Here is a 21808-nt window from a genome sequence, read left to right as displayed (position 1 = left end):
GTTGTGCTTTATGAGTTCTTGGAAATTCGAAACGAAACATTGTAACAATTTTAATTAGGTTGATGGAAATGACCCATGTTTACATCAACCACGTCCCATTCAAACATATTCCATCGACACTGTCGTTCTTTTGTTTACCTTTGAAGACGGCAACATACATTGTATATTGAGATTTTTATCATTCAAATTTATGCTAAACATGCTTAATAATTCAAATGCACCGTGCTGCAAATCGTTTGAAGAATGGTGCATGCGTGAAAAAAGCGACTATGCGGCAACTCGGTCAAAAACTTCGTGGAGCAGAATAACCTTATTTTCTATCGATGAAGCTATAGCACCAAACAAAAAATGCGGACCTGCGGTGGAAAAATATGACATCCTTACTGCACCGTACGTTACACCCTGTCGTCCGTAAATGTCGGGACACATTCCCAGGATACGGCGTGTCGTTAGTGTCACCTGCCGCTTTTCTTCCGCAAGAGTGTCCCGCGGTCCAGAATATGTACCATCGTGCATCGCGTGCCATGGATGGGACGGCACACTTCAGATGCAAGCGCGCTTGGAATAGTTCGGTGCACGTGCTCGCGGAACTAACGTTGGGACAGGGCGCTTGCCGTTAGTAGTGGTCCGGCGAGCCGTTACCGACGGTATGCCGTTCGATGGAACAGTCTCATGGCCTCTTCCGTTCGCGTAGAACGTAACTAATGAAGCCTATGAGGCATAAGTTCCCTGCCCGGTACGATGCAGAGGCTACAATTTGTAAAGCCGGGGAGTACGTTTAAAGCAATATTCGAACAAGCGTAATAAACCTCGACTTAACGGCATAGTGGGATCGTAACGTTCGCCATGTTTCAAATAAATGCATTGTTACAAGGGAATCTTCGCGATACGTCCTATAATAGAAATGTGTTTTTATGTTAGAAACATTTCGCTAGAAAATGTTCTATCCAATAATAGATAGATTTCGACGATCCAAAACAAATCAATTGTGGGATTTTGCGATTGAAACAACCACTTCCGTGTATAACAATGGTTAATTCTTATTTGCAGGTGCTCGAGTTGTGTTATAGTGACTATTTTTCCTTAAATAGAACTCAATTTTGAAAATGATAATTAAATTCTTTGTTGCTGTTTGTTGCTTTTACAAAATAAACGTTATACAGTAAATACGGTTTCCACAAACAGGGTCATTGAAAGTGTTCATTGAAAAACCTTAACATAAATTGTGAAGATGATATAATATAACAAGCATAAAATTGTAGTGAACACATTCTGATCGAAACCAAACCGACAAAGACTGTCACCGCTCGAAGCAGTAACTATACAATTCACCCAGGTGAAATTCTTCCTTCACACCACACATTAAACCTGCATCCATATCACCGAACAACTTGTTTTTCTCCAGCAAAATCCTTCCTGTCCACAACACGCGTCCTACCGGAGCCGGCGGCGTAACGTAACGAATCGCTTCCCGGAACCACTATCCGGTGTCGGACGGGAATGGCTATTTTCGGGTTCCATGGCCACCATCGACATCCCAGCGTACGAGCTTCCATTTTGGCGACAGCGACAACTTTCCTTTTCGGACGCTGCCACATACCGGACATATTGCTGCTCTGTTAGTTTCTTCCCTCGCGAGCCATTTCTGCGCGCGATTCCCATACGTTTCGGTACAGTTTGGAGTCGAGTTTTCGGAAGCGCGCTGAGCCGTGTTTTCTCTCCTTCGATCGGAAAGTTGAAATTAGGTTAACGGCCATAAATAACGTCTATCACTATTCCCACACTGGTGCTGCTGATGGCATGCTCCTTGTGAATGCAATGAGCCGAAACATTGGTCACCGTTTGTTACTGCCGTATTGAGGTGTGAAAATAGGAAAAAGCAACCATTCCTGAGGATATTTTACTTCATACGTTCCTGGGAATCCTATTGGGATCGCCATTTTCCAAATATCACGAAATTATTATTTTTCCCTTCTTGGTATCCATTTCCTCACTTTTATAAAGCTGTGCCCTCCTTCGTTAAAGTACTCGCGGACGATTCCTTGCAAAACCATGCGAGTGCTGTTTACGTCGGAATCAACCGTTTTCGTGTTTTTTTCTGCATCAATGATGGTTTTTATTTCACCTCAATATCACTCGGCCATTTCGATGTCCTCTTCCTGTTTCATGCCTTTTCTATGAACGAAAAAGATACCGACAACCATACGGTACTTTCGCCTCGCAACGACTCCATCTTCAATCAACCTCCTGCGGTTAGTTCCATTTCTACAAAACACCAGGTGCCTCCATCGGCTGACGGTTCACAATTTATAACCGTCGGGGAAAACAGGGATAACAAAAAAAAAAACTTGGGAATGGGTTGACGACGACGCTTTCCACGTCCAGGTACGCTTACGAGCAGGCGTTGCGGGTAAAAATTTAAAATTTATAGCTCCGCTCGCTGGATCAGCCCTTTTTGCAAGCAGGCCACACACCAGGCAGGCGGTGGGAACCTCTAGCCAAGGGTGCGGGGGCCCGAAACGAATTCGGAACCGAAATAAAGTACAACTTTTTTCATCTTCCTCGCTGTTGGTGACAGAGTGGAAAGGTAAGGTTGAAAAAGCGGCGGTAAAAACAACCTCTGCGCGCCACTTAAGACGATTCAGCCGGAAGAGCTGCATTATGGATGTTCTTTTGAGAATCTGTTTTGCGTGGTTGTTAAATTGAATTTAATCTTTGACATGTTTTACGTCAAACCTTATTCGCCTGCTTTGGTAGCAGGACAACTTCCGGTAAGCTAACATTCGTTAATAAAAACATTTCAAAAGACGGTTTGTTAATTTAAAATCAACATAAGGCACGTATCTATAATCTTCCTAAAGGCTTATTTTAATAAAATAAAGTACTGTATAAAATTTTCCTTACCTAATAAACACATGGTTCCTTTTATGCCCTCAACGGATTGCAGCCGTTTCAATTTCCAAATCCTAATTGTCACCGATAGCATCCTATAATCTCCATCCCAGCGGACAATCAGCGAAGGGCTCCCTATCTATTACCTGGCACGGACAAAATGGACACCAGACGAACAGAAAACGACGAGCAAAAGGAAAACTTAAGCGTAAGCTCACCCTTTTCCGGGGAACCTAATTCCGCTATTCTCGCTCGCACCCTTACGACCCCTCGGCCGGTGAAAGGATTTTCGGTATTTTGTACACCAAGCCCGTACCGCACCGTTGGCCGAACGGTGAAAATGGTCCTTACGATGCTCATTTTCGGGTGAAATAAAAATTGACTATCCGACCCGACACGCGTTACACACCACGCGTGGAACGCGGACCTTACACTCAGACCCCCGTCCGTTCTATCCGCCGGTGCGCTTTTGAACGGACCCTTCGATGTGTGCTCTCTAATGAACCTCTCCGGAAAACCGATCCCACCGAGTGTGCCCAACGCCCGGCACTACCGCACCAAAAGCCCTTCGGTTCGTCGAGGGAATCGGACCTGTGCCGTTCGAATGAATAGAGCACCGAAGGAAAGCCATTTACATTTGTTCATTTTCAATTTCAACGTAATCCTGAATAAATTTGGGTACGTTCTTTTTTTTTTTGTTGAATTTCGGTTTTCCCCGTTCCTTCCTTTGATTTTCCTCCAAAGCCAAAAAGGATAGAAAATGGCATACCGAATCCAAACGATTCGATTACTACCAACGGGCGTCGGGCGCATCGGTATAGAGGAGGCAAATAGTCAACCTTAACGGGGTGATTCTCTTTTCGTTTCTCCCATTCCGAGAACGGGCTTCCCAGTTTCCAATCGTTTGAGTTTTTGGACTGTTTACTTTGGGTTTCTTTTTCCTTTTTTTCTACCTATCGGTTGCTTTCCTCGCCATACCAGAAAGCTTTCCCGGAAGAATGCCGTTCTTTCGGTCTCATTATCCTTTTATTAAAAATGAACAAAGGCTTCGGTGTAGTAACAATCACTTGGGACCTATCGGGGTCGAATCTCGGCTCGCTGATGAAGGGTTGCGGAGCAATGAAATAACTTTTTCGTCCAAGAATCATGCAACAAAAAAGCTGCCCAGGTTCGATTTATGGTTGCGTTGAAAAGACTAGACTGTTGGAAAGAATTATGGAAACCTATTCTTTCGAAAACGAGCAGTAAAGGACATTCGTGTTTGTTCAATATTTATATTGTGGGACGTTTGCTATAAACACATGGTTTTCCTATAAGAAACATAAACTATGGATCAACACAGTGTCATGTTTAATTTTCAAAAGATTAAGATAAAGCATTCGAATCGAGAGGTAAAAACAGAAAACATAAATCGAAAGATATTTTCGTTAGCAATTTTCACTACCAGCCTAATGTGATCATTGCTCTTTTTCTAATCCTTACACGTGCTTTGCTCACTTCTCCCATCAGACCGCATAATCGCCACCTACACGGAAAAATGTCAAGAATGTACAAGTTGATAACTTTATTTTGCGATTTAGGGAGCGCTCGCCGTTTCCGTCGGTTCATTTCCAAGACACCATAACCAGCCCAACCGGTGGCATATTTGTACAGAAAAAGGGGCAAAAGCTTGCCGAAAACATGTGACGAGCGCGGCGTCCTGGGTGCGAAAAGCAGAGGAAGAAAAAAATAAACGAATCCACCCCGAATGTCAGCATGATGGCGGCAGAATTCCTTCCGAGCACCACCACTACCAAGGCACTTCGACGGATGCGGATGGAATTTCTCCGTCCTGCAAACTCTCGCGCGCTCGTGTGGCACCCCGAAAGGTGGCCGGGAAACATCCGGCTGGAGTTCTGCGAAGGTCTATTTTCGGACGAACCATAAAGTGATGGCCAAAAGAATTTCTCCCTTAATGGTCCACCCTTAGCCCTTCTTTCCTCTCGAGCTGTCTGCGTTCCGATCAAATGGTGCTGATGAACCGAAGGCGACGTTCGGGACGATCTTGGGTAACCTTAATTTAATTTCCCTGCCCAGCCTATCCCTTCACTTCACTTCAAAGCACCGGACAGTTGGGAAACCCCAACTACTCTATCACTCAACTAAGACAACTGAATTTATTGAGAAAAAAATGGCTGTTAACTGTTTGAGCCAAAACTTTTATAGGAATGCTTGTGGGGTTTTAAAAACATATAAACACGGGACCTTTGACAGTACAAAATAAACAACATTATAAACACAGGATGTTCAATTCTCTTTGCCAGAAAATAGAACAAAAGACACCGGAATTACTTCAAACTCATTAGTAAGCAATCGTCGAGCAATCATCGATATCCTACAAAAGGTTTCATTAAACCGGATTCATTGATCGAATTCATCTGCATTAAGCATAATGTCCAGTAACTTTCGTCGATCGTTCGATGCTCGCGTGCGAAAACATCACACAGGGAAACGACATCAAACGCCGAATGACAGTTTTTAAATCTGTTTCCTTTTTTTCATACATAAATGAGGATATAAAGAGCACCGAACACCTTCACCGGGCACTTTATCCCGTTCAAGCGATGCGTCGGGAGCTTCAAAAGTGCAACGATGTGTAATGCCATTAGTGCATTACCGGGTAAGAGCAACCGTGCGTTCCTGCAGTGACTTGATGTTGTGTGGAGGAAAAACAGGAAAAACCCGAAGCCCCATTTATCCCATTCAACGCTCAGCACTTCATATCCTTCGAAGTGTGCTAATTGCTCAGTGGAAAACTGATTCCACGGAAATGATGGTGGAAAAACACACACACACACACAGGCAACCATTATATCCATTTCAGTGCACTTTTTGCACCTCGAATGGTGGTCTATGCTATCCGATGCAAATGGTGTTACAAATAATCTTTATTTTTGCGATAAATACTATCGCTCGTAATGCCCCTGTTGCACGGAAGGACGGAGTTTTTGCGAGATTATTTTGTCATCATTAATTTAGATTTTTCTTTTTAAAATTCATTGGACCAGGTATCTGTACCGGATTATATTCATCATGGATATAGTTTCCTAGATAGTTTTCTATAAATAGTAGTAACAGTTTAATCAGATTTACAACAATTTTAATAAGCACAAAAAACCTAAGAGCTTTGGAAAACTGTTTGAATGTTTGGTAAAATGTTCGAAGGAAAGCGACTACATTTTTATAAAACATAGCCAACATTATTACATTGGAAACGTTGGTGAAGTCTTTAAATCCAAAACATAAGATTTGGTTACCAATTTTAAGTTTTAAAAAACATAAGATAAGTAATGAACTAATCAACAAGGCTTGAAAGAGTTTCTTGAACAGGTTACCTTGTTTTATGTTCATTATCTCAGCCTATTCGCGTAATAATAACTACAGTTATTGTCGTAATATCAATGATTCCAATTGAAGCAAAAACTTGATATACTTTTCTTTTTTTTCTAAAATATGTTTGAAAATATGTCATGCATTAACAATATCGTTAGACTCTAAATACATGTTACTGTAAATATATTACTAATCCATTTTCACGTAATAACAATCCATCAAAATCAACCAGCCTCATCATTCAAACTGACTTTCAGGTTATTGAAAACATTTTAAAGTGTTCATCTCGATTAACCACATTCCTTGAAACAATTTTTGCAATTTAATTAAACACCTTAAAATCAGTTTTATTGTCTCCCAGAACGAGCTTAATCCCCAGCGACCGCGGGACACCTCCCGCAAATCCGTCAACGAAATTTTTCCTATGTTTACGATCATATTTCATTAAGCCTGAACGGGCACGAAAATGGATTACCGTAACGTCGTTACGGCAAGCCCGCCCCGTTAGCGGCCATCAAAGGACGTTTAACGCGGATAAGCATCGGCGATTCTTCGACCAGTACGCATCAAACCATGCCGGAAAAACTTGCACCACAAAGCTAAATTTACACATTAAAGCGCGAACGGCCACCGAAAATGGGTAATCGTGTTTAAGAATTTTAATTAAATCGCGGGCAATTAAAGCTAAACGAGTTAATGAAACAGCTCGGGTGGGGAAACTTGGGATGGCGTTTGGGGAAGTTCGTTGTTCGCCATCGGGGGCCATTGAACAAGGCTAACACCCTTCTTCCTTCAACCCACCACCTAGTGGCCCTTCGGCTGAGGTCATCGGATCAGGAAGCGAACAAGGTCCATTAGAGTAAGGTCCCAGCACCCACATGCAAATCGGAAGTGCTGCCCCTAGCATCAATCATGATTCTGTTGGAATATTTTGAACGAAAAAGTGCACGAAAGAAGACTTTTTTGTGACAAAAAATCTGCATCCATGTTTTTATTTCCAACCAAACACCACATCTTTCATACAAATAACCGCTATCCAATGGTGGGCAGAGTCAAAAAACGAGATTTTTGTAACAGTTGGCCGTACGTTCTCGTTCCGGACGCACGAAAGCGCCAAACCCATGGCCACACCGACCGAGAGTCAATGGGATAGCCGGCTTTTTACGTATGGGTTGTAGAAGTTTGTGTGCCAGTGAGTGCGTATGCAAATAGCTTGAAAAATAAAAATAAAGAAAACCCGACCAAGCTACATCTCAAGTGGTCCAGCCACGCGACCAAGTTCGCCTGTTGTTTGCGCGAAAGCTGCTTTGCGAAGGCGGGGACGGCCACAAGTTAACTTATCCAACAAACCTACACACCCCCTTTCCGCGGTCTGCACTTACACACGCAGGGCCCGATCGACTGAAACATGCCGCATGGTTTTTTGGCTTGCTTCGTTACGAGATTTTTATTTCATTCTGTTTGCTCGCTTTGATGGAATTTAAATCACATCGTACCTAACCTCAAGCAAATTCTTTCCTAAGGTGATCGAACTGCGGAAGCGTCTGTTCTGGGTCCGATTACAACCCAAGCGCCTTCACCTGTGTTGGTTGCATAGCGCTAATCCGAAGCTGGCCTTAATGACATCATAAGCGAGTCTCGTGTAAGATAGTGCCGCTTGGAGCAGCATCTTTTCTCCTTCCTGAATTGCAATTCCAACAAACTCACGTGGGTGAGGCGAGGAGAAAGGGATCGGTTCACACATGATGGCGCAAGGATGCGATACATCATCGCAATGCAAAGACTCACTCCCCCGAAACTCGCGATGATTTTCGATTGGATTGGTTCACGTTCCCATTCCAAAAGTCACTAGCACCGAGAGCTGGCGCAATTAAGAACTTTCTGAGAGTTGAAATGACAAAATGGAGGGGCTTTAACGAGTGTTTCGAACGACGATCGAGTTTGGGTCTGGGAGGGAGGCAATTGTTTGGATTGCACCACCCTGTCGTAAAAGCGTCAAACGGCGAACAGAAACGGCACAGTCGTACTTACAACCACGCTGACAAACGATGCCTCATCAAGAGCCGAGTTTAATGGCGACTGTTCACTTAGTAGCATATAGTCGGTGCATTGACACTTTACCGGGAGCTCAGCGGATGATTCCATTTAGTTTACCATGCAACAAATCGTACAAACTATTTTGTTATTTTTATTTGCAAACAAAGGGGCAAAAATGGCTACGTTTTAAAGCCAAGCATTAAAGCTAATTTTTAATCGAAACAAAATGAACGATTAATCACTCGACTGATTGCTATCCGCTTCGAAAGCGACGGTTTTTAACACTGACTAAACAGTTTCGTACACTTCGCGAAGGAATCTCGTCAAGTACTTCCAGTTGATTTCCTAATAACAATAAATAATCCTTGACATTAGCATATTTATCGATGAGTTGATAAGACGCTTGAGATCCGAAGCAATGAGAATTTCGCTTCATTAAATTATAATTTATCATCATTTCGGCACCCGAAACGAGCGATAGCCGTCAGGCAAAGGCTTTAGGTTGTCGTTCGCTTTGCCATCCCTCGCGCAAACTCACTTTAAACCGATCCGGAGCCCCTTCGAGATCCTCACGTAATCTTTTCCTAATACGAAAATTCTCATCAATATTAAACGCCACCCCGCGACCCCAGAACACGTTTCGGGTGGTGTAGCCATTGAACTGGGACGGAAACGCACGAGGCTGGGCTAGCTTTAAATCACAGTTCGGTCGATGGATTTCGGCTGTCCTTCCGAGAAACCGCAGGACTTTACGCTGTCCCGGTGAGCCAGCGAAAGTCTTATCCGATTACGCGGGGATTACTTTTATTTATCAGTGCTGCTGAGGAGAAAATTATTGAGACACAACGGCCTGTGGCCAAAACGTATCGAACGTAAAGCTTCGGTGTAGACCGCAATTGGGAAGGAGAATATTTTAAGAAGGAAAGGAAACACACAAAAAAACACCCTTCATTCCCGGCTTCATGGCCACCAAATGCAACCAACCAACCGAACTGCACACGTTGCAAGCCAGCCATCGAGGCGTGGATGTAAAACAGGTTCCCCTACTCGGCTGGTGGTCGACGGCCCGTGCCTACTCAATCTGGTAAACGAGAATATGGCATGCTGTGCGCCGTATGACAAAAAAAAAAACAAAACGTTGAAAAAGTAAAAACCTTGGCATTAACTTCCGAAGCAACCAAGGGGAATAAATTATCCCCGTCGTACCCAGAGGCAGGAGCCATCCGTCCACGAAATAAATGTTGCAGCATCTTTTTGCAAACGAATATTGTACAATCTGCCATACGTAAGTTTTGCAAAAAAAACGCTTCAGTTCAGACTAGCTACATTATTCAGGGCTTTTCAAACGTCACACTCATGAGAACACTATTCTAAACAACGGCATACCGTCACACTATCTTCAATTGCCTTCGCGTGAAGAAGGCCAAGACTTACCGAAACACGGGCACGTCCGTTAACGAGCTTCCGACGCTTGGGCGGTCGTTGAATTCCCAAGAAATACGGGTGGCCAACAGTGTTAAATGAGTCTGGGTACATACAGGCATACAGGTCGGATGTTAATTATGAATAACGCTCCCAGCAAGGGCATGACCATGTCGAGGTCATGCTCATAAAGCTGTTCTGGTGAATTTTCACTCCCAAAATTAGTCATATTTTTTATGCAGGGTAGAAGTTGATGAGTAAATTGAATTGAGATCAAACAAACATGCGCTAAAGAAATTGAATTGTTCTAGTTAGAATACACATTCACGATTGACATGGAAAAGTTAAGAGATGTTTTTCCTTGAGGTGACTCCCTATCAGTACTTCGTCTAACACTTGTATCATTCGGAAGCTTAAGCTTTAGGCTCATAGGAAATGCACTTTAATAACAACAGTTTCGACACGCGTATGTAGCACGCACACCTTTAGACACACGGTACACAAAAACAATTTCCTCCCTAGTGAATGCCCCGTTTTAGCCAACTTCCTGTCCAGGAAGCAGTTGTAACCCTGCGAGTATCGAGTCCAGGGAAGCACACGGTACCACTATGGCCGCCACACGGACGCGGACAGTAATATCTTTGATTTACCGACGCAATTACATCGCCTGGTCGGGAGAGGGGGGGATGTTTTCGTCGTGTGTGCGACGCGGAGGTGAACGCGGCAATCGTTTAACCTTAACCACACCACGCAAGGTGACCAACCGTAGATTGGCGTGCAGTTTGAGGAGCCTGGTGCTTTATTTTTCCCAAACCGAGCCGAAATGGTTTACCGTAAAACTGACCTTCCTCGCGGCCTAACAAACCGATGGAAGGTACGCACGCCAGTAGCGTTTACGAGCCTCACAAAGGCGCCAGTAGGAGAAGGTAAGAAAAAGCACTTTTTGGGGATGGGAATTAAAAATGGATTGATTTACCATTCGAACACAAAAATCAAAAACACACTGCTACACAGTAACGACACACGTGCACCCACGGCACGAACAATTTAATTTTATCAAACCAGCAACGTTAATCCGATTGTTTCCGATTTAATGGTGCGAATTGATCTCTACTGCAGCACCACTAGGCCCCATGAGCGTTTACCAGCTGTACAGGTAACCTGTGTTGCTTGCAAAGTAACGCACCGTAACGCATCCAGTGGCCACCGAGCAGTGTTGTCATCCGGGACGGTCTACACCGAACGCGCGTACAGATTCAACTGAGCGGCCCGGCGCTCGAGCTGCCTATGGCACATCAACAGGCACGGAATCGAATCCGGAACTGCGTGTGGTGCCCGGGTGTTGTGGGCGCTCGCGTGTTGCCACTGGCTGCGTTATGCCGAGCCGAGCGTCCGAATGCGAAGCTCAGCAAGCTGGATCCAGCAGCCGCCTCCCACGATCGGGCACGAAACGGTGCGAGTTCGCGAAACCCGCTTGAAATTGTGAGCGCGAGAGAAGAACCTGTAACGAGCGATGCAACACACGGTTGGGGGAAAGGTGATCCCCGACGAGCCCTCTACTGCTTGCCAACAACATAATCCTGCAAAGCGGCGGGCATCTTGGACGAGCCTGTCGCGGAGGTAGATCCAATAGCCTCCGTAAACCACCGAACGCGTACTACATTCAACAGGGTTGAAAACAAAGCAACCGAGCCGTCAGGATGTGCCGAGAGTTCGTGCAGCGAGAGAACTCGTTATGTTCATGCTCCCCGGGTGAGCTTTTTGTCTGTGTCATGGCGAGCGTGAGCAGCTCCAGGATCCGGTGGAGAGCTTTTGGGACACTCGCATTGACTTCCTGGGGGAGCGACGACTGATAACGAGCTGATAATAGCAGGAGCGAACGGCGGAACCTAGGGTGTCCTGTTCCGAAAATACTTCCGGCAGCTCATACCCCGCTCCATCGACGTGGTCACTCACTCTCTCGGACAAGTATTCTCGTTCGATAGGAGCTATCCTTCAAAGGATTCTAGGTCGCGCGAGAGAAGCACACGCGCTACAGGTGAATCCGATGCAGAAAGGTCAAGCTGGTTCTGCAGTTTTTCTATTCCACGAATCGTCTTGTTTGTCTTGTGCTAACACTCCAACAACTTAACTGGAAAAAAAAATGTATTCTTTTATAATGGTTTCAAATTTGTCAATCATAATCAATAGTATAGTCGTTTCGTTTTCCAGTTGTATTTTATAATAATTAGTTTAGAACCATTTTTACCTAACCTCAATCCATCGAGTTAAAATGGCTTGTAAAAATTGGTTTCTAAAATCTGAGCTTATGTTTCATTTTTTCATAGCTATTTTTAGTTAAAAAAGTTTTATGTTATATCTCGAGCCTCCCCGAAAAGGTCCAGTACCCAAATGCTAAAAATGCTCCAGACGATTAACAGTCTGTGATTTCGTGGAACGGATGTTATATGAATTTCCTAGGTGCAATCAACTTAGGAATTCATAAGCTATTCCCTCAAGTATCTTTACAATTGTACCTATGCCAACACCTGCATCTGACTTCAGTTTTCCTAAGCCAAAACTGTCTCTAATTTCTACAATACTCATTATCAACAGATACGGTGTGTGTTTCGTCAAAAGCCTCACCTTACGCTAACAAAGGCGAAGAAAGAAAGACTGTTGTTCCTTATGGGCAAGAGTCATACCTAAAGTTTAGCACGCCGTCCACTGCACCTGAGCAATATGCCACTATGAGCTCCGGAAAATATGTCCAAAATGCCCCTCGATATTTCTCCTCAACAACTCTCACCACGAGCGTTCCAATGAACGTTCGCCATATCCTTTGTGTTTCCGAGCGCGTCAAGTACCGCGAGGAAATCATTACGGCCTAAATAAATAATGATCCGTGGCCAAACGACGAGACTCGCCAAGCCTGTCTTCACTTTATTGCTTCCTTGGGTGTTTGGTGGGAAACTACGACCCGGTTGTAAAGTGGTGGAGAAGCAAATGAAGTGGATTATGCTTAACGATAAGAGGGGCCATGTTCTAGAAAGAATAACGATTTGTGAAAAATTACTTATATTGAATTAAAAAAGATATCGCCCCACAATATGCAAGAAGAGATGTAAGAAATGAGGAAATAGAGTGGTCCAAGAACTAAGAGTTACTCGTGGACGTCCCCATAGGTAGAGGGCAATTCGTCGGTCCAACTCCTTCTCCGAGCTCATGCGAACCTTCGAACGTACACCACCATTGTACTATAACTTAGAATCGCAGGAAATAACAGGCATGGTACAACTTTTTCCAGCCACAAACACCTACCAAAACCATCAAGCCTCTTTGTTGGAGTGTTCCCGTAAAGTGGCGATGACGTAGCACCTCGGTGTGAAGGCTCACTTCCGGAAGGTGCAGAAGTTCAACCGACAAGCGCCGCTTGCGGGATTTAAAAGTGGTGTTGTGCTCTTTATTGATTTCACCATCACAAACCCTGGTACAGGTGGGCTTTGTAGCTTCCACTCTAAACGTTCGTCCTCGAAAACAGGAATCGTGCCGGGACGTTCAGCTAGCAGCTGGGGATTAAGAACCACGAAGTAAGCGTCCGAACTTGTGCATCCACATTTGACCCGGTTCCCAAAGCCATCACCCGGATTGGAACAGCTGCATGGTTCCCAATCCTATTGACCGCGTGAAAAAAAGGGAAGGAATGATACAGAGAGACATGGTCATCAGGTTCACTAGATTGTGACAGGTGCACTAGTTAAAACCTACTATTATTCCACCTGGATGTAGCCTGAGAAGAATGAACAGGAGAAGAATAAAACACGTACTTCCCCTCATTAGAAAATCATTCTAATGACGAAGATTAACAAAAAAGTGTTGAATATGCAATTCCTACCTTTTTCAAAGAATATTCTTTAAAAACATTTAATCAAGTAATTATCATCACATCCGATAAACGTGAAAAATAATACAAATAAAATAAAAGTAATAGAAGTAAAGTAAAAATCAAACGATAAAAAGTACAAGATAAAACCACAAGACGGTCACCATATCGATGTCCAACACATTCGTTGAAAGAAATAGAAGCGTTACTTCAACAGAGCTAATTTAATTGCATTGCAAGTTGTACAAACTGTCAACACCACAGTTTGGGTTTATCAAAACTAGGGTTGCTGCGTTTCATTTCCAGGACATCTGGAGAAAACGAACCAATATTTGCAATCAAGAGGCAAAATAGTGAGGTTATCTTCATTCCAGGGCGGACAAACAAACTTTCGCATTCGTTTGGCTCGTACACTGTCATATAAACCCTATCCGTCGTGCAAGTCTAGGGCTAGGATGGGCGGGCCGCAAGAAGGTGGCCACTTTCACAAAACTACCTTCAAAATCTCATCAGAAAACGAAACGACGGTTGGTTTCAAGTTGATAGCATTAATAATAGTTGTCGGTCCAACTGTAGATAGACAGAAGGGTTAGATGGGGCGATCCGAAAGGAAACTCGGATGCACCGAATCCGTTTGGAGATAAAAATGACAAGTCATAAACTAACTCTGCTCCGGTTCGCAGGGCTTGTTTGCAGCTTTCCTCTGCAGCAATGTGTATGAGCTGAGCAGCGTTTCTCTGACGAAGAGGAGGAATCTTGAGAAAGTTATGAATTTCGTCCACCCTTTCTCCCGAAGGAAGCTTCATAACCCTCAAAGCTCTTATCGAGATCATCCACTGGGTTGAAAGTCCCGGTGTTTTTCATTCGAAAGCATCTATCCTCTACAGAGAACTGAATGCTTTCGTTATGGCAAAACTTTACGCACCAACATTCTTGCCCTTGGAAACTTGGCGAGGTTTCTCATGAGATTTTCCAAACTGTGAGTGGAACGTTGTTTATGGAACTTAAGCAGTAGTGTTTGTCATTTCTTGGAAACCTGTTTATTTTTAAAGTTGTGTATTGGTGAGAAATCTATCACTCACGTTTCATTTTGGTTATGAGTTAAATACATCCTTTTCACCAGAAAAGTAACGATCACTCGATAGAGAAGAGACCACTTCGGGAATTCGTTAACAAGGAAACCAAATCTAATATCCGTCTTCCCTGCTCTGTCAGGTAGGACTAAAAGCAATTTCAACGCAAAATCTGATGGGTTTCAGCGAAAATTTCATTAAGGAAACCATTTCCAATCGAGCGCCAAGGAACTGGGACCATTTTATTTTAACTAACGAAAGCCTCCACTCAACACCTTTTAACCCTTCCTTCCAAAAACAGGGAGGGGGAATCTTAATGATTGTTTGCGAAAAAGCGTCCCCCAGCGTTGGCAGATGATGGCGTCTTGGCATTGTAGTAATGGATTATAAAATTATGCATTTAATTTCGCACTATTCCACCGATCGTTTAAGACTGGGGGTTTACCGCAAGAAGTCGTTCGTTGACCAACAAATGACACAGTGTGGCCTTCGCTTTTCGATAAAACGACGAAGAAGCGCTGTTTCAAATGTAAATAGAACTCTCTCTTCCGCAGGGATTTCAACAGATGCCGAAATTCACGAGTGAGCGGTTGACAAGGAGTTGAGTGGGGCAACAATCCTCGAAGGATTTCCACCTGTGGAAAAAAATGGCCAAGCGAAATGAAAAGCTCGACGTAAGGCGAGACGCAGATGAATGATATCGAATGCAGAAACTGTCTTTTGCGAATGCAGAAGCCGCCAAGCAATGGTTGCATTACGCGAAGGTAATAAATTGCACCCTGAAGATCCTTTTGCATAGAAAATTACAATTTGAGAAGTAGTTTTTATCAACGGCGTGTTTGGAAGATGAACTTCCTACTGATACTTTTTGGGGAAATGATGGAATTTGTGTTGTTTGTGGCAAGAACTTTCAAATGAAATAAATTGTCAACGATGATTGTCAACCAACACCTGTTGAGTCCTACCAATTTCCTGATCCAACTCTGCACTAATTTCAATTTCCCTTAATTCTCCATAGAATTCCCATCTTCATCAATACCGCACGCTGATACCTAACTACGGAAGACGTTTCGCGCCATTTCCCGTAATGGGCCAACAAACCGATCTCGAAATTAGCGGGATAACTGCTGCACCTGCTACTACCGTACGCCAGATAGCTCTCTAATGGCGTCAGAACTTTTGCCAAAGATTTTTCTATCCGACCAGTTTATCGAGAACGAGTAATTGTACCGAGTGTGCCGGTGAATCTCGGACCAGCAAAAGCAGACGAAGGCAACCCGGGGCGCACACAAAAGAATCCCGGAGAACTTTAGCTTTGTAATCTTTCGTGTCGGGGTAGTGCTAGGTGCTAGTGGTTCCCTGGTGCGCCTGATCCTCGATGTTCGACAATTCCACATGCTTCAATTCCCTTCGATCCATCGCTGGCACCAGCTCGACGAGGGTTGCGCAAACAACGTCGAATAAAGTAATTACATTCTCATTTGGCATGGTAGATAAACTTTTCCAAGCACGTACACCGAGCGAAAAACCCGCTCACTCTGGCCCGACTCGAAACCGCGCCCGAAACCTTGGCCACCGGGGGGAGATGAGCACTGAAGTTGTCTGAAGATCTATCAGCAGCAGACACCCTCCGTCGACTGTCCACCGTATCTACCCCGCTATGGCACGGAGACTCTGGTCGTGGCTACTCGCGTCTGGCTTCTGACAATCGGTTTACGACAAATGGGTTCCATTCGGTCCGGGCGCGAACGTCGTCCTGCTGCAGTCGAAAACGCACTCAACAAGAAGCTAAAGCATCGCAAGACATCAGCTACAGCATCCGAGATAAACGACGTTTGGCCGCCCACCGCCTGCCTTCGGGAGAAGCCCTAACTGCCAGGTGTCGCTGGACGCGCCTTTCCCGTCACCCGGTGCTTCCAATACCCCGGTGTGCCTAATGTCTTCATGCCACTTCGTAGCCTTTTCGATTCGATTCGCTCCGCGTTGCAACCGGTACGATGTTACGCACAATGGAAGCGTAGTTTGAAACCATCGGTCAAATCGGGTTTGGTTTAAATTCGTAGGGAGGATATGACTAAACTCACTTAGAGAAACTCAACTACAAAAATTTCATTACGATTTCACAACGAATCATTATTCATATCACGTTTCTCCATAAACTTTTTCTCTACTTGTTAAGCCTTTATGGCAAAAAAAAAACCTTTTTCCCGTTCGTATCTGGCTTCACCTACTTTCGAAGAAATGTTGTCTGTTTGAAATTGACCTTTAAATGTGCCTTCACGACGGAACTCGCCGCAAACACCGTGCCATTCGTTTGTCCGGCTTAACAATTTTTTATGTTCTTTCGTGTAGCTCTGGTCTTTTCAATCAGTACACATAAATTACATAATTAACCATTAGAACTATATTTACTATGACGATCACGTACACTTTAAAAACAGAGGTCCTTGGCCTAAAACTTAACGGTACATAAAACAGACGCCACGCGCGGCTCGTCCGTGCCCGATCCTCTTCCGATTCCCAGCCGAAGTCAACTGATCGACGGACGCTGCGCATTGACCCCGATGGATAGCAGGAACCCACATCAGCTGATAACGGCGAGTTATCAGTGAGTGGCCCAAAGCTTATCCATCGGGTCAGGTCCTATCACAACATCTCCCCCTTTTAATTCAGACGATACTCGTCGAGCCTACGTGGGGGTCTTCTAGGCCTAGAAGACCGGCGTGGCTCTTGTATCGGCTGCCGTCGTCTGCTAGTCACGAAAGGGACTGGACGTGGAGATGCAACCGTATCCGATGTGTTGATTTGCTGCCCTGCAGGAGAAATCGGCCTTGTTTCCTGCGGCGCCGGATCGATGAGCAAATCCAACGGCAATCGGTTCGGCTCTACGGTATTACTAGGTGCATTAATTGGCGTGGCAGCACCGCGCTCTCTAAGCTGATTCAGGTGACGTCGATGCACCTTGCGATCCTCGGTCTCCACCTCGAACATCACCGTACCTAGTTCTCGTACAATCCGTGCTGGAACCCACCGCCAAGAGTTTCTAGCATACATCTTGGTATAAACGGCGTCACCGCTACCGAACCGTTTATCGCCCACTGGCGGTGCTTCCTTTTCTGCGGAGGGAGGTTTCAATAGTTCTAGGGCGGTCCGAACCTTTCGCCCCAGCATAGCCTCCGCCGGAGTTTGGCCATTTCTTACAACCGGGTTGGGAGTCATCCGATAAGATGCAAGGAAAATATCGAGTGATTCCTCTCGTGTGGCTCCACCTTCGTGGATCTTTTGCATTTTTCTTTTTAGCGTGTCCACGAAACGCTCAGCTTGCCCATTCGATTGAGGATGAAACGGCGCGGTTTTCACGTGGTCTATGCCGTTTCTACAACAGTAATCCTCAAACTCGGACGATACGAACTGGGGCCCATTATCGCTGACCAACGTTTCGGGATAGCCAAATCTTGCGAAGATGCCCCGCATCATCGCAATAGTAGCCTTTGTCGTAGTGCTACGCGTCCTTACCACCTCTGGCCACTTTGTATGCGCATCAACCATTACCAAAAAGTAATCACCGTCAACTGGACCGGCATAATCGATGTGGATGCGCTCCCAGGGCTTCTTGGTAGCTGGCCAGGAAACGGGTTTCTCACGCGGGGAGGACTTCGATGCTACTGCACAGGCGTGGCATGTTTTCACGTACTCGGCAATGTCTCTATCGATGCTTGGCCAGTACACATAACTGCGAGCCACCGCCTTCATCCTTTGGATCCCTGGATGTCCTTCGTGCAGCTGCTCCAAGCAACGCCGCTGTAGCTTTCTTGGGATGACCACCCTCTCCCCGAACAAAATACTTCCCCGGAACGTGGATAAGGCCTCGCTTCTGTGGAAAAAGCGAGCCAAATCTTCGCCGTATGATTTGTCTCGCGGCCAACCTTCCATAATGTATTTTGTTACTTGCCGCAGTACCGGGTCGGATTCCGTTGCCTTCGCGACATCTCTAAAATGAAGCGGAAATAGGTTAATACAGTTTATTACAACGGAACTCACGTCCTCTTCCAACTCAGCGCTTGCAATGATGTACTCTGGATCTGGTTTTGCGTGCTCCCTTATTAGCCTTGAGAGCACGTCCGCGTTGCCAAATTGATCCGTTTTAACATATTCGATGCTAAAATCGTACAGTTGAAGCTGCAGAGCAAAACGCTGTAACCTGTTGGCTGTGTAAACAGGTATGCCTTTGTTGGAGCCGAAAATGCGCAACAGTGGTCGATGATCCGTCTGCAACCGGAAATGGCGTCCGTACAGCATTTTATGGAATTTCTTAACGGCAAAAATGATCGCTAGACCTTCACGATCGATCTGACTGTACCCTGCTTCTGCCTTCGTTAGGGCTCGTGAAGCATGCTGCACCACCTTCATCGATCCATCAGCAAATCTATGGCTGATCGTTGCGCCTAGACCAACCGACGAAGCATCCGCAGAAACCACTATTTCCGCGTTGGGGTCGTAATGCGTCAGGAGCAGGTCGGAGGCCAGTATCTCTTTAAATTTCCGAAAGGCATCTTCGCACTCGCGTGTCCATTCAAATTGTGACTCGTTTTTCAGCAGCACATCCAGAGGGTACCGAAGGTCTCTCATCTTTGGAACGAACTTCCCGTAATAATTCACGGCTCCTAAAAAGGATCGTACTTCACTCACATTCCTTGGCGCCGGCAACTCGTGAATTACTGCTATCTTTTCGGGATTCGGTCTGAGACCCTGGCTATCAACGATGAACCCCAAATACTCAATTTGAGTCATTTTGAATGCACACTTTTCCGCGCGGATGGTAAATCCGTAATCTTCGATGCGCCGGAAAAGGTTTAGCAGGTTCTCATCGTGCTCACGCTCTGTTCTTCCTCCCACGACTACGTCGTCCATGTACCCGGATGTACGATTCAATCCGGCGAGCATTGCATCCATCAGCTGCTGGAATGCCGCTGGTGCAATCTTTATCCCGGGTGGCAGGCGGTTGTAATGGTATAGTCCGCGATGCGTATTTATCGTAAGTAACGGACGATACTGCTCATTTATTTCCACCTGCAGGAACGCGTCCGAAAGGTCAATTTTGCTGAAAAACTGGCACTGAGCAAGTGTTGCAAAAATATCCTCTGGAAGTGGTAGTGGATACTCATGGGACTGGAGAGCTGAGTTCAGGCCAGTTGAATAATCTCCACATATTCTTATACTGCCGTTCTGTTTCCTCACTACCACGATTGGGGCTGCCCAATCCGAATAGTCCGTTCTGGTGATAACACCCAAGTCTTGCAGGCGGTCTAGTTCTTTTTCCACAATAGCTTGCATCGCGTATGCAACCGGACGTTTGGGACAAAATACTGAACGGTGATTATCCTTCAGCCGCAGCTGAATATTTGCCTTAGTGCACAATCCACTTCCACTGAACATTTTAGGGAACTTGCTTTCCCATTTTAGCGCTTCTGTGCTTATCGCGTTACAAAAGTGGTCCATTGGCACCGACCCGAGCTGGAACTGCTCGATCGCATCTGCTCCCAGAAGCTGCAAGTCTGCTTGTATGACGCGAATAACGACGACCTTTGTCCTGTCGCCAACCGTTACCCTTGCCGTAAATTCCCCATCCAGCTGCAGCTGCGAGCCAGACGCTGTCCTCGCACATACTCCTACCGGCTTCAATGTTGGCCTACCCAACTGGTCCCATGCACTCCGTCCGACCACCGTGATGTCCGAACCGGTGTCGAGCTGCATGCGCACCTTCTTGTTGCCGATCAGAAGGTCGACGAATTTCCTTGTTTGCGTCACCTTGCAGACGTTGATCGTTACAAACCGTGTCTCAACCGGAGTGCGCCTGTTCCATTTCTTGGATTTTCGCCGCTGGCGCCTACCGTTTTGTTGGTTGCAGAAACCCTCTCTATGGCCCGTTTTGTTACAGTCACGGCACTTATGTTGGGCATAAGAACAGTTTCTTGCCCAATGGGTACCTCCACACAACCAACAAGGCCCAGCCGGCTTGTCGCGAGTTTCTCGATACACGCCACGTTCTTGCCGCCATTTTCCTCCTTGATCTTGACCAGGCGACTGGTATCGCGGTCCTCTGGCCCTTAGCGCCAGGACGCGATCATTAGTTTTTGCTGCAATCATCGCGCTGTCGACTTTAAGACTTGCGATCCGTTGACATTCCGCGGAAAGCTGCTCCAATGTCACGTCGTTTCGCTCCTCGATTCGAGACAGAAGCCTCGTTCGCACTTCAGCGTCGGCTTCATCTTTCAATCCGCAAACGAGCATTAAACATTTAAATTGCTCTTCGCTCATTGCGGCAAGTTGAAAATTCACGCAGGAGCGGTTCACTCTGCAGACAAATGAAACTAAGTCCTCGTTCCGCGACTTTGTAAGCTGCAAACAAGTGTATCGCTTACTAACGAGCGACTCTGCTTTTCCGAAAAGAGCTGTTAACCTTTTCGTAGTATCGACGAACGACAAGTCACGAGGGACACTCGGCAAGATAAAACTAGTGTACCGCGCGTACTCGGCGGGTCCCAGCTTGCGTATCAGCAAACGCACTTTAGCTGCATCGTCGAGGCGAGAGGCATCCTGCGCAAACAGATCCTCGTATCGTGCAAACCATGCACCGAAAGTTACGTCCGATTCCGCCTCGTAACGAAACTCCGTGATGCTACTCGATAAAGCATCCATAATCACCTCGGGATTGCTGGGAACACTATTTGTCGGCTGGGAAGGCTGTGATGCGGATTTCGGCTGCTGCAGCAATTGGGCGAATAACTGATGCTGTTGTTGCATCTGCTGCTGCTGTTGTTGCATCTGCTGCTGCATCTGCTGCTGCTGTTGCTGCATTTGCTGCTGCATCATCTGCATCATTTGGGCCAGCATCGCAAAATCAAAATTCTGCCCAGGCGCTCCGGATGACGCGGCAAAATTATTCTGCAATGGCTGCGCGGATGCACTTTGCGATGGAGGCTGCGTCCATGGCGCTTGGTTTTCGTTGGCGGGCTGCGCGGATGCGCTTTGCAATGGAGCCTGTGGCCATGGCGCTTGGTTTTCGTTGGCGGGCTGCAAATGATGTTGCCCGGGAACAAAACCACCAGAGCGGATCGCGGATGATCGACGCTCGTCCCCTTCCACTGGA

At 45.7% G+C, this 21808-nt stretch overlaps 1 protein-coding gene across 1 annotated transcript; it reads right to left on the bottom strand.

The window, feature by feature from the left end:
• Positions 1-17322: 17322 nt before the first annotated feature.
• On the bottom strand, positions 17323-21462 carry LOC131264976 (uncharacterized protein K02A2.6-like). The gene is made up of 2 exons (XM_058267237.1): positions 21182-21462; positions 17323-20575 (listed from the first exon to the last, which is right to left on the bottom strand). The coding sequence occupies exons 1-2, from the start codon at positions 21460-21462 to the stop codon at positions 17323-17325; spliced, it is 3534 nt and encodes a 1177-aa protein (XP_058123220.1).
• Between the last annotated feature and the right edge of the window lie 346 nt (positions 21463-21808).

Source organism: Anopheles coustani, chromosome 2 (assembly GCF_943734705.1).
Source record: "Anopheles coustani chromosome 2, idAnoCousDA_361_x.2, whole genome shotgun sequence".
Taxonomy (NCBI): domain Eukaryota; kingdom Metazoa; phylum Arthropoda; class Insecta; order Diptera; family Culicidae; genus Anopheles; species Anopheles coustani.
Note: the sequence above shows the minus strand (reverse complement) of the source record. Positions and strands in the feature narration are given on the sequence as shown.

Coding starts and splice junctions, on each gene's coding strand:
- LOC131264976 (XM_058267237.1), bottom strand. CDS start 21,462: ATGCAACAACAGCATCAGTTATTCGCCCAATTGCTGCAGCAGCCGAAA. Junction 20,576..21,181: donor GGACCCGCCGAGTACGCGCG/GTACACTAGTTT, acceptor AACGGGCCATAG/AGAGGGTTTCTGCAACCAAC.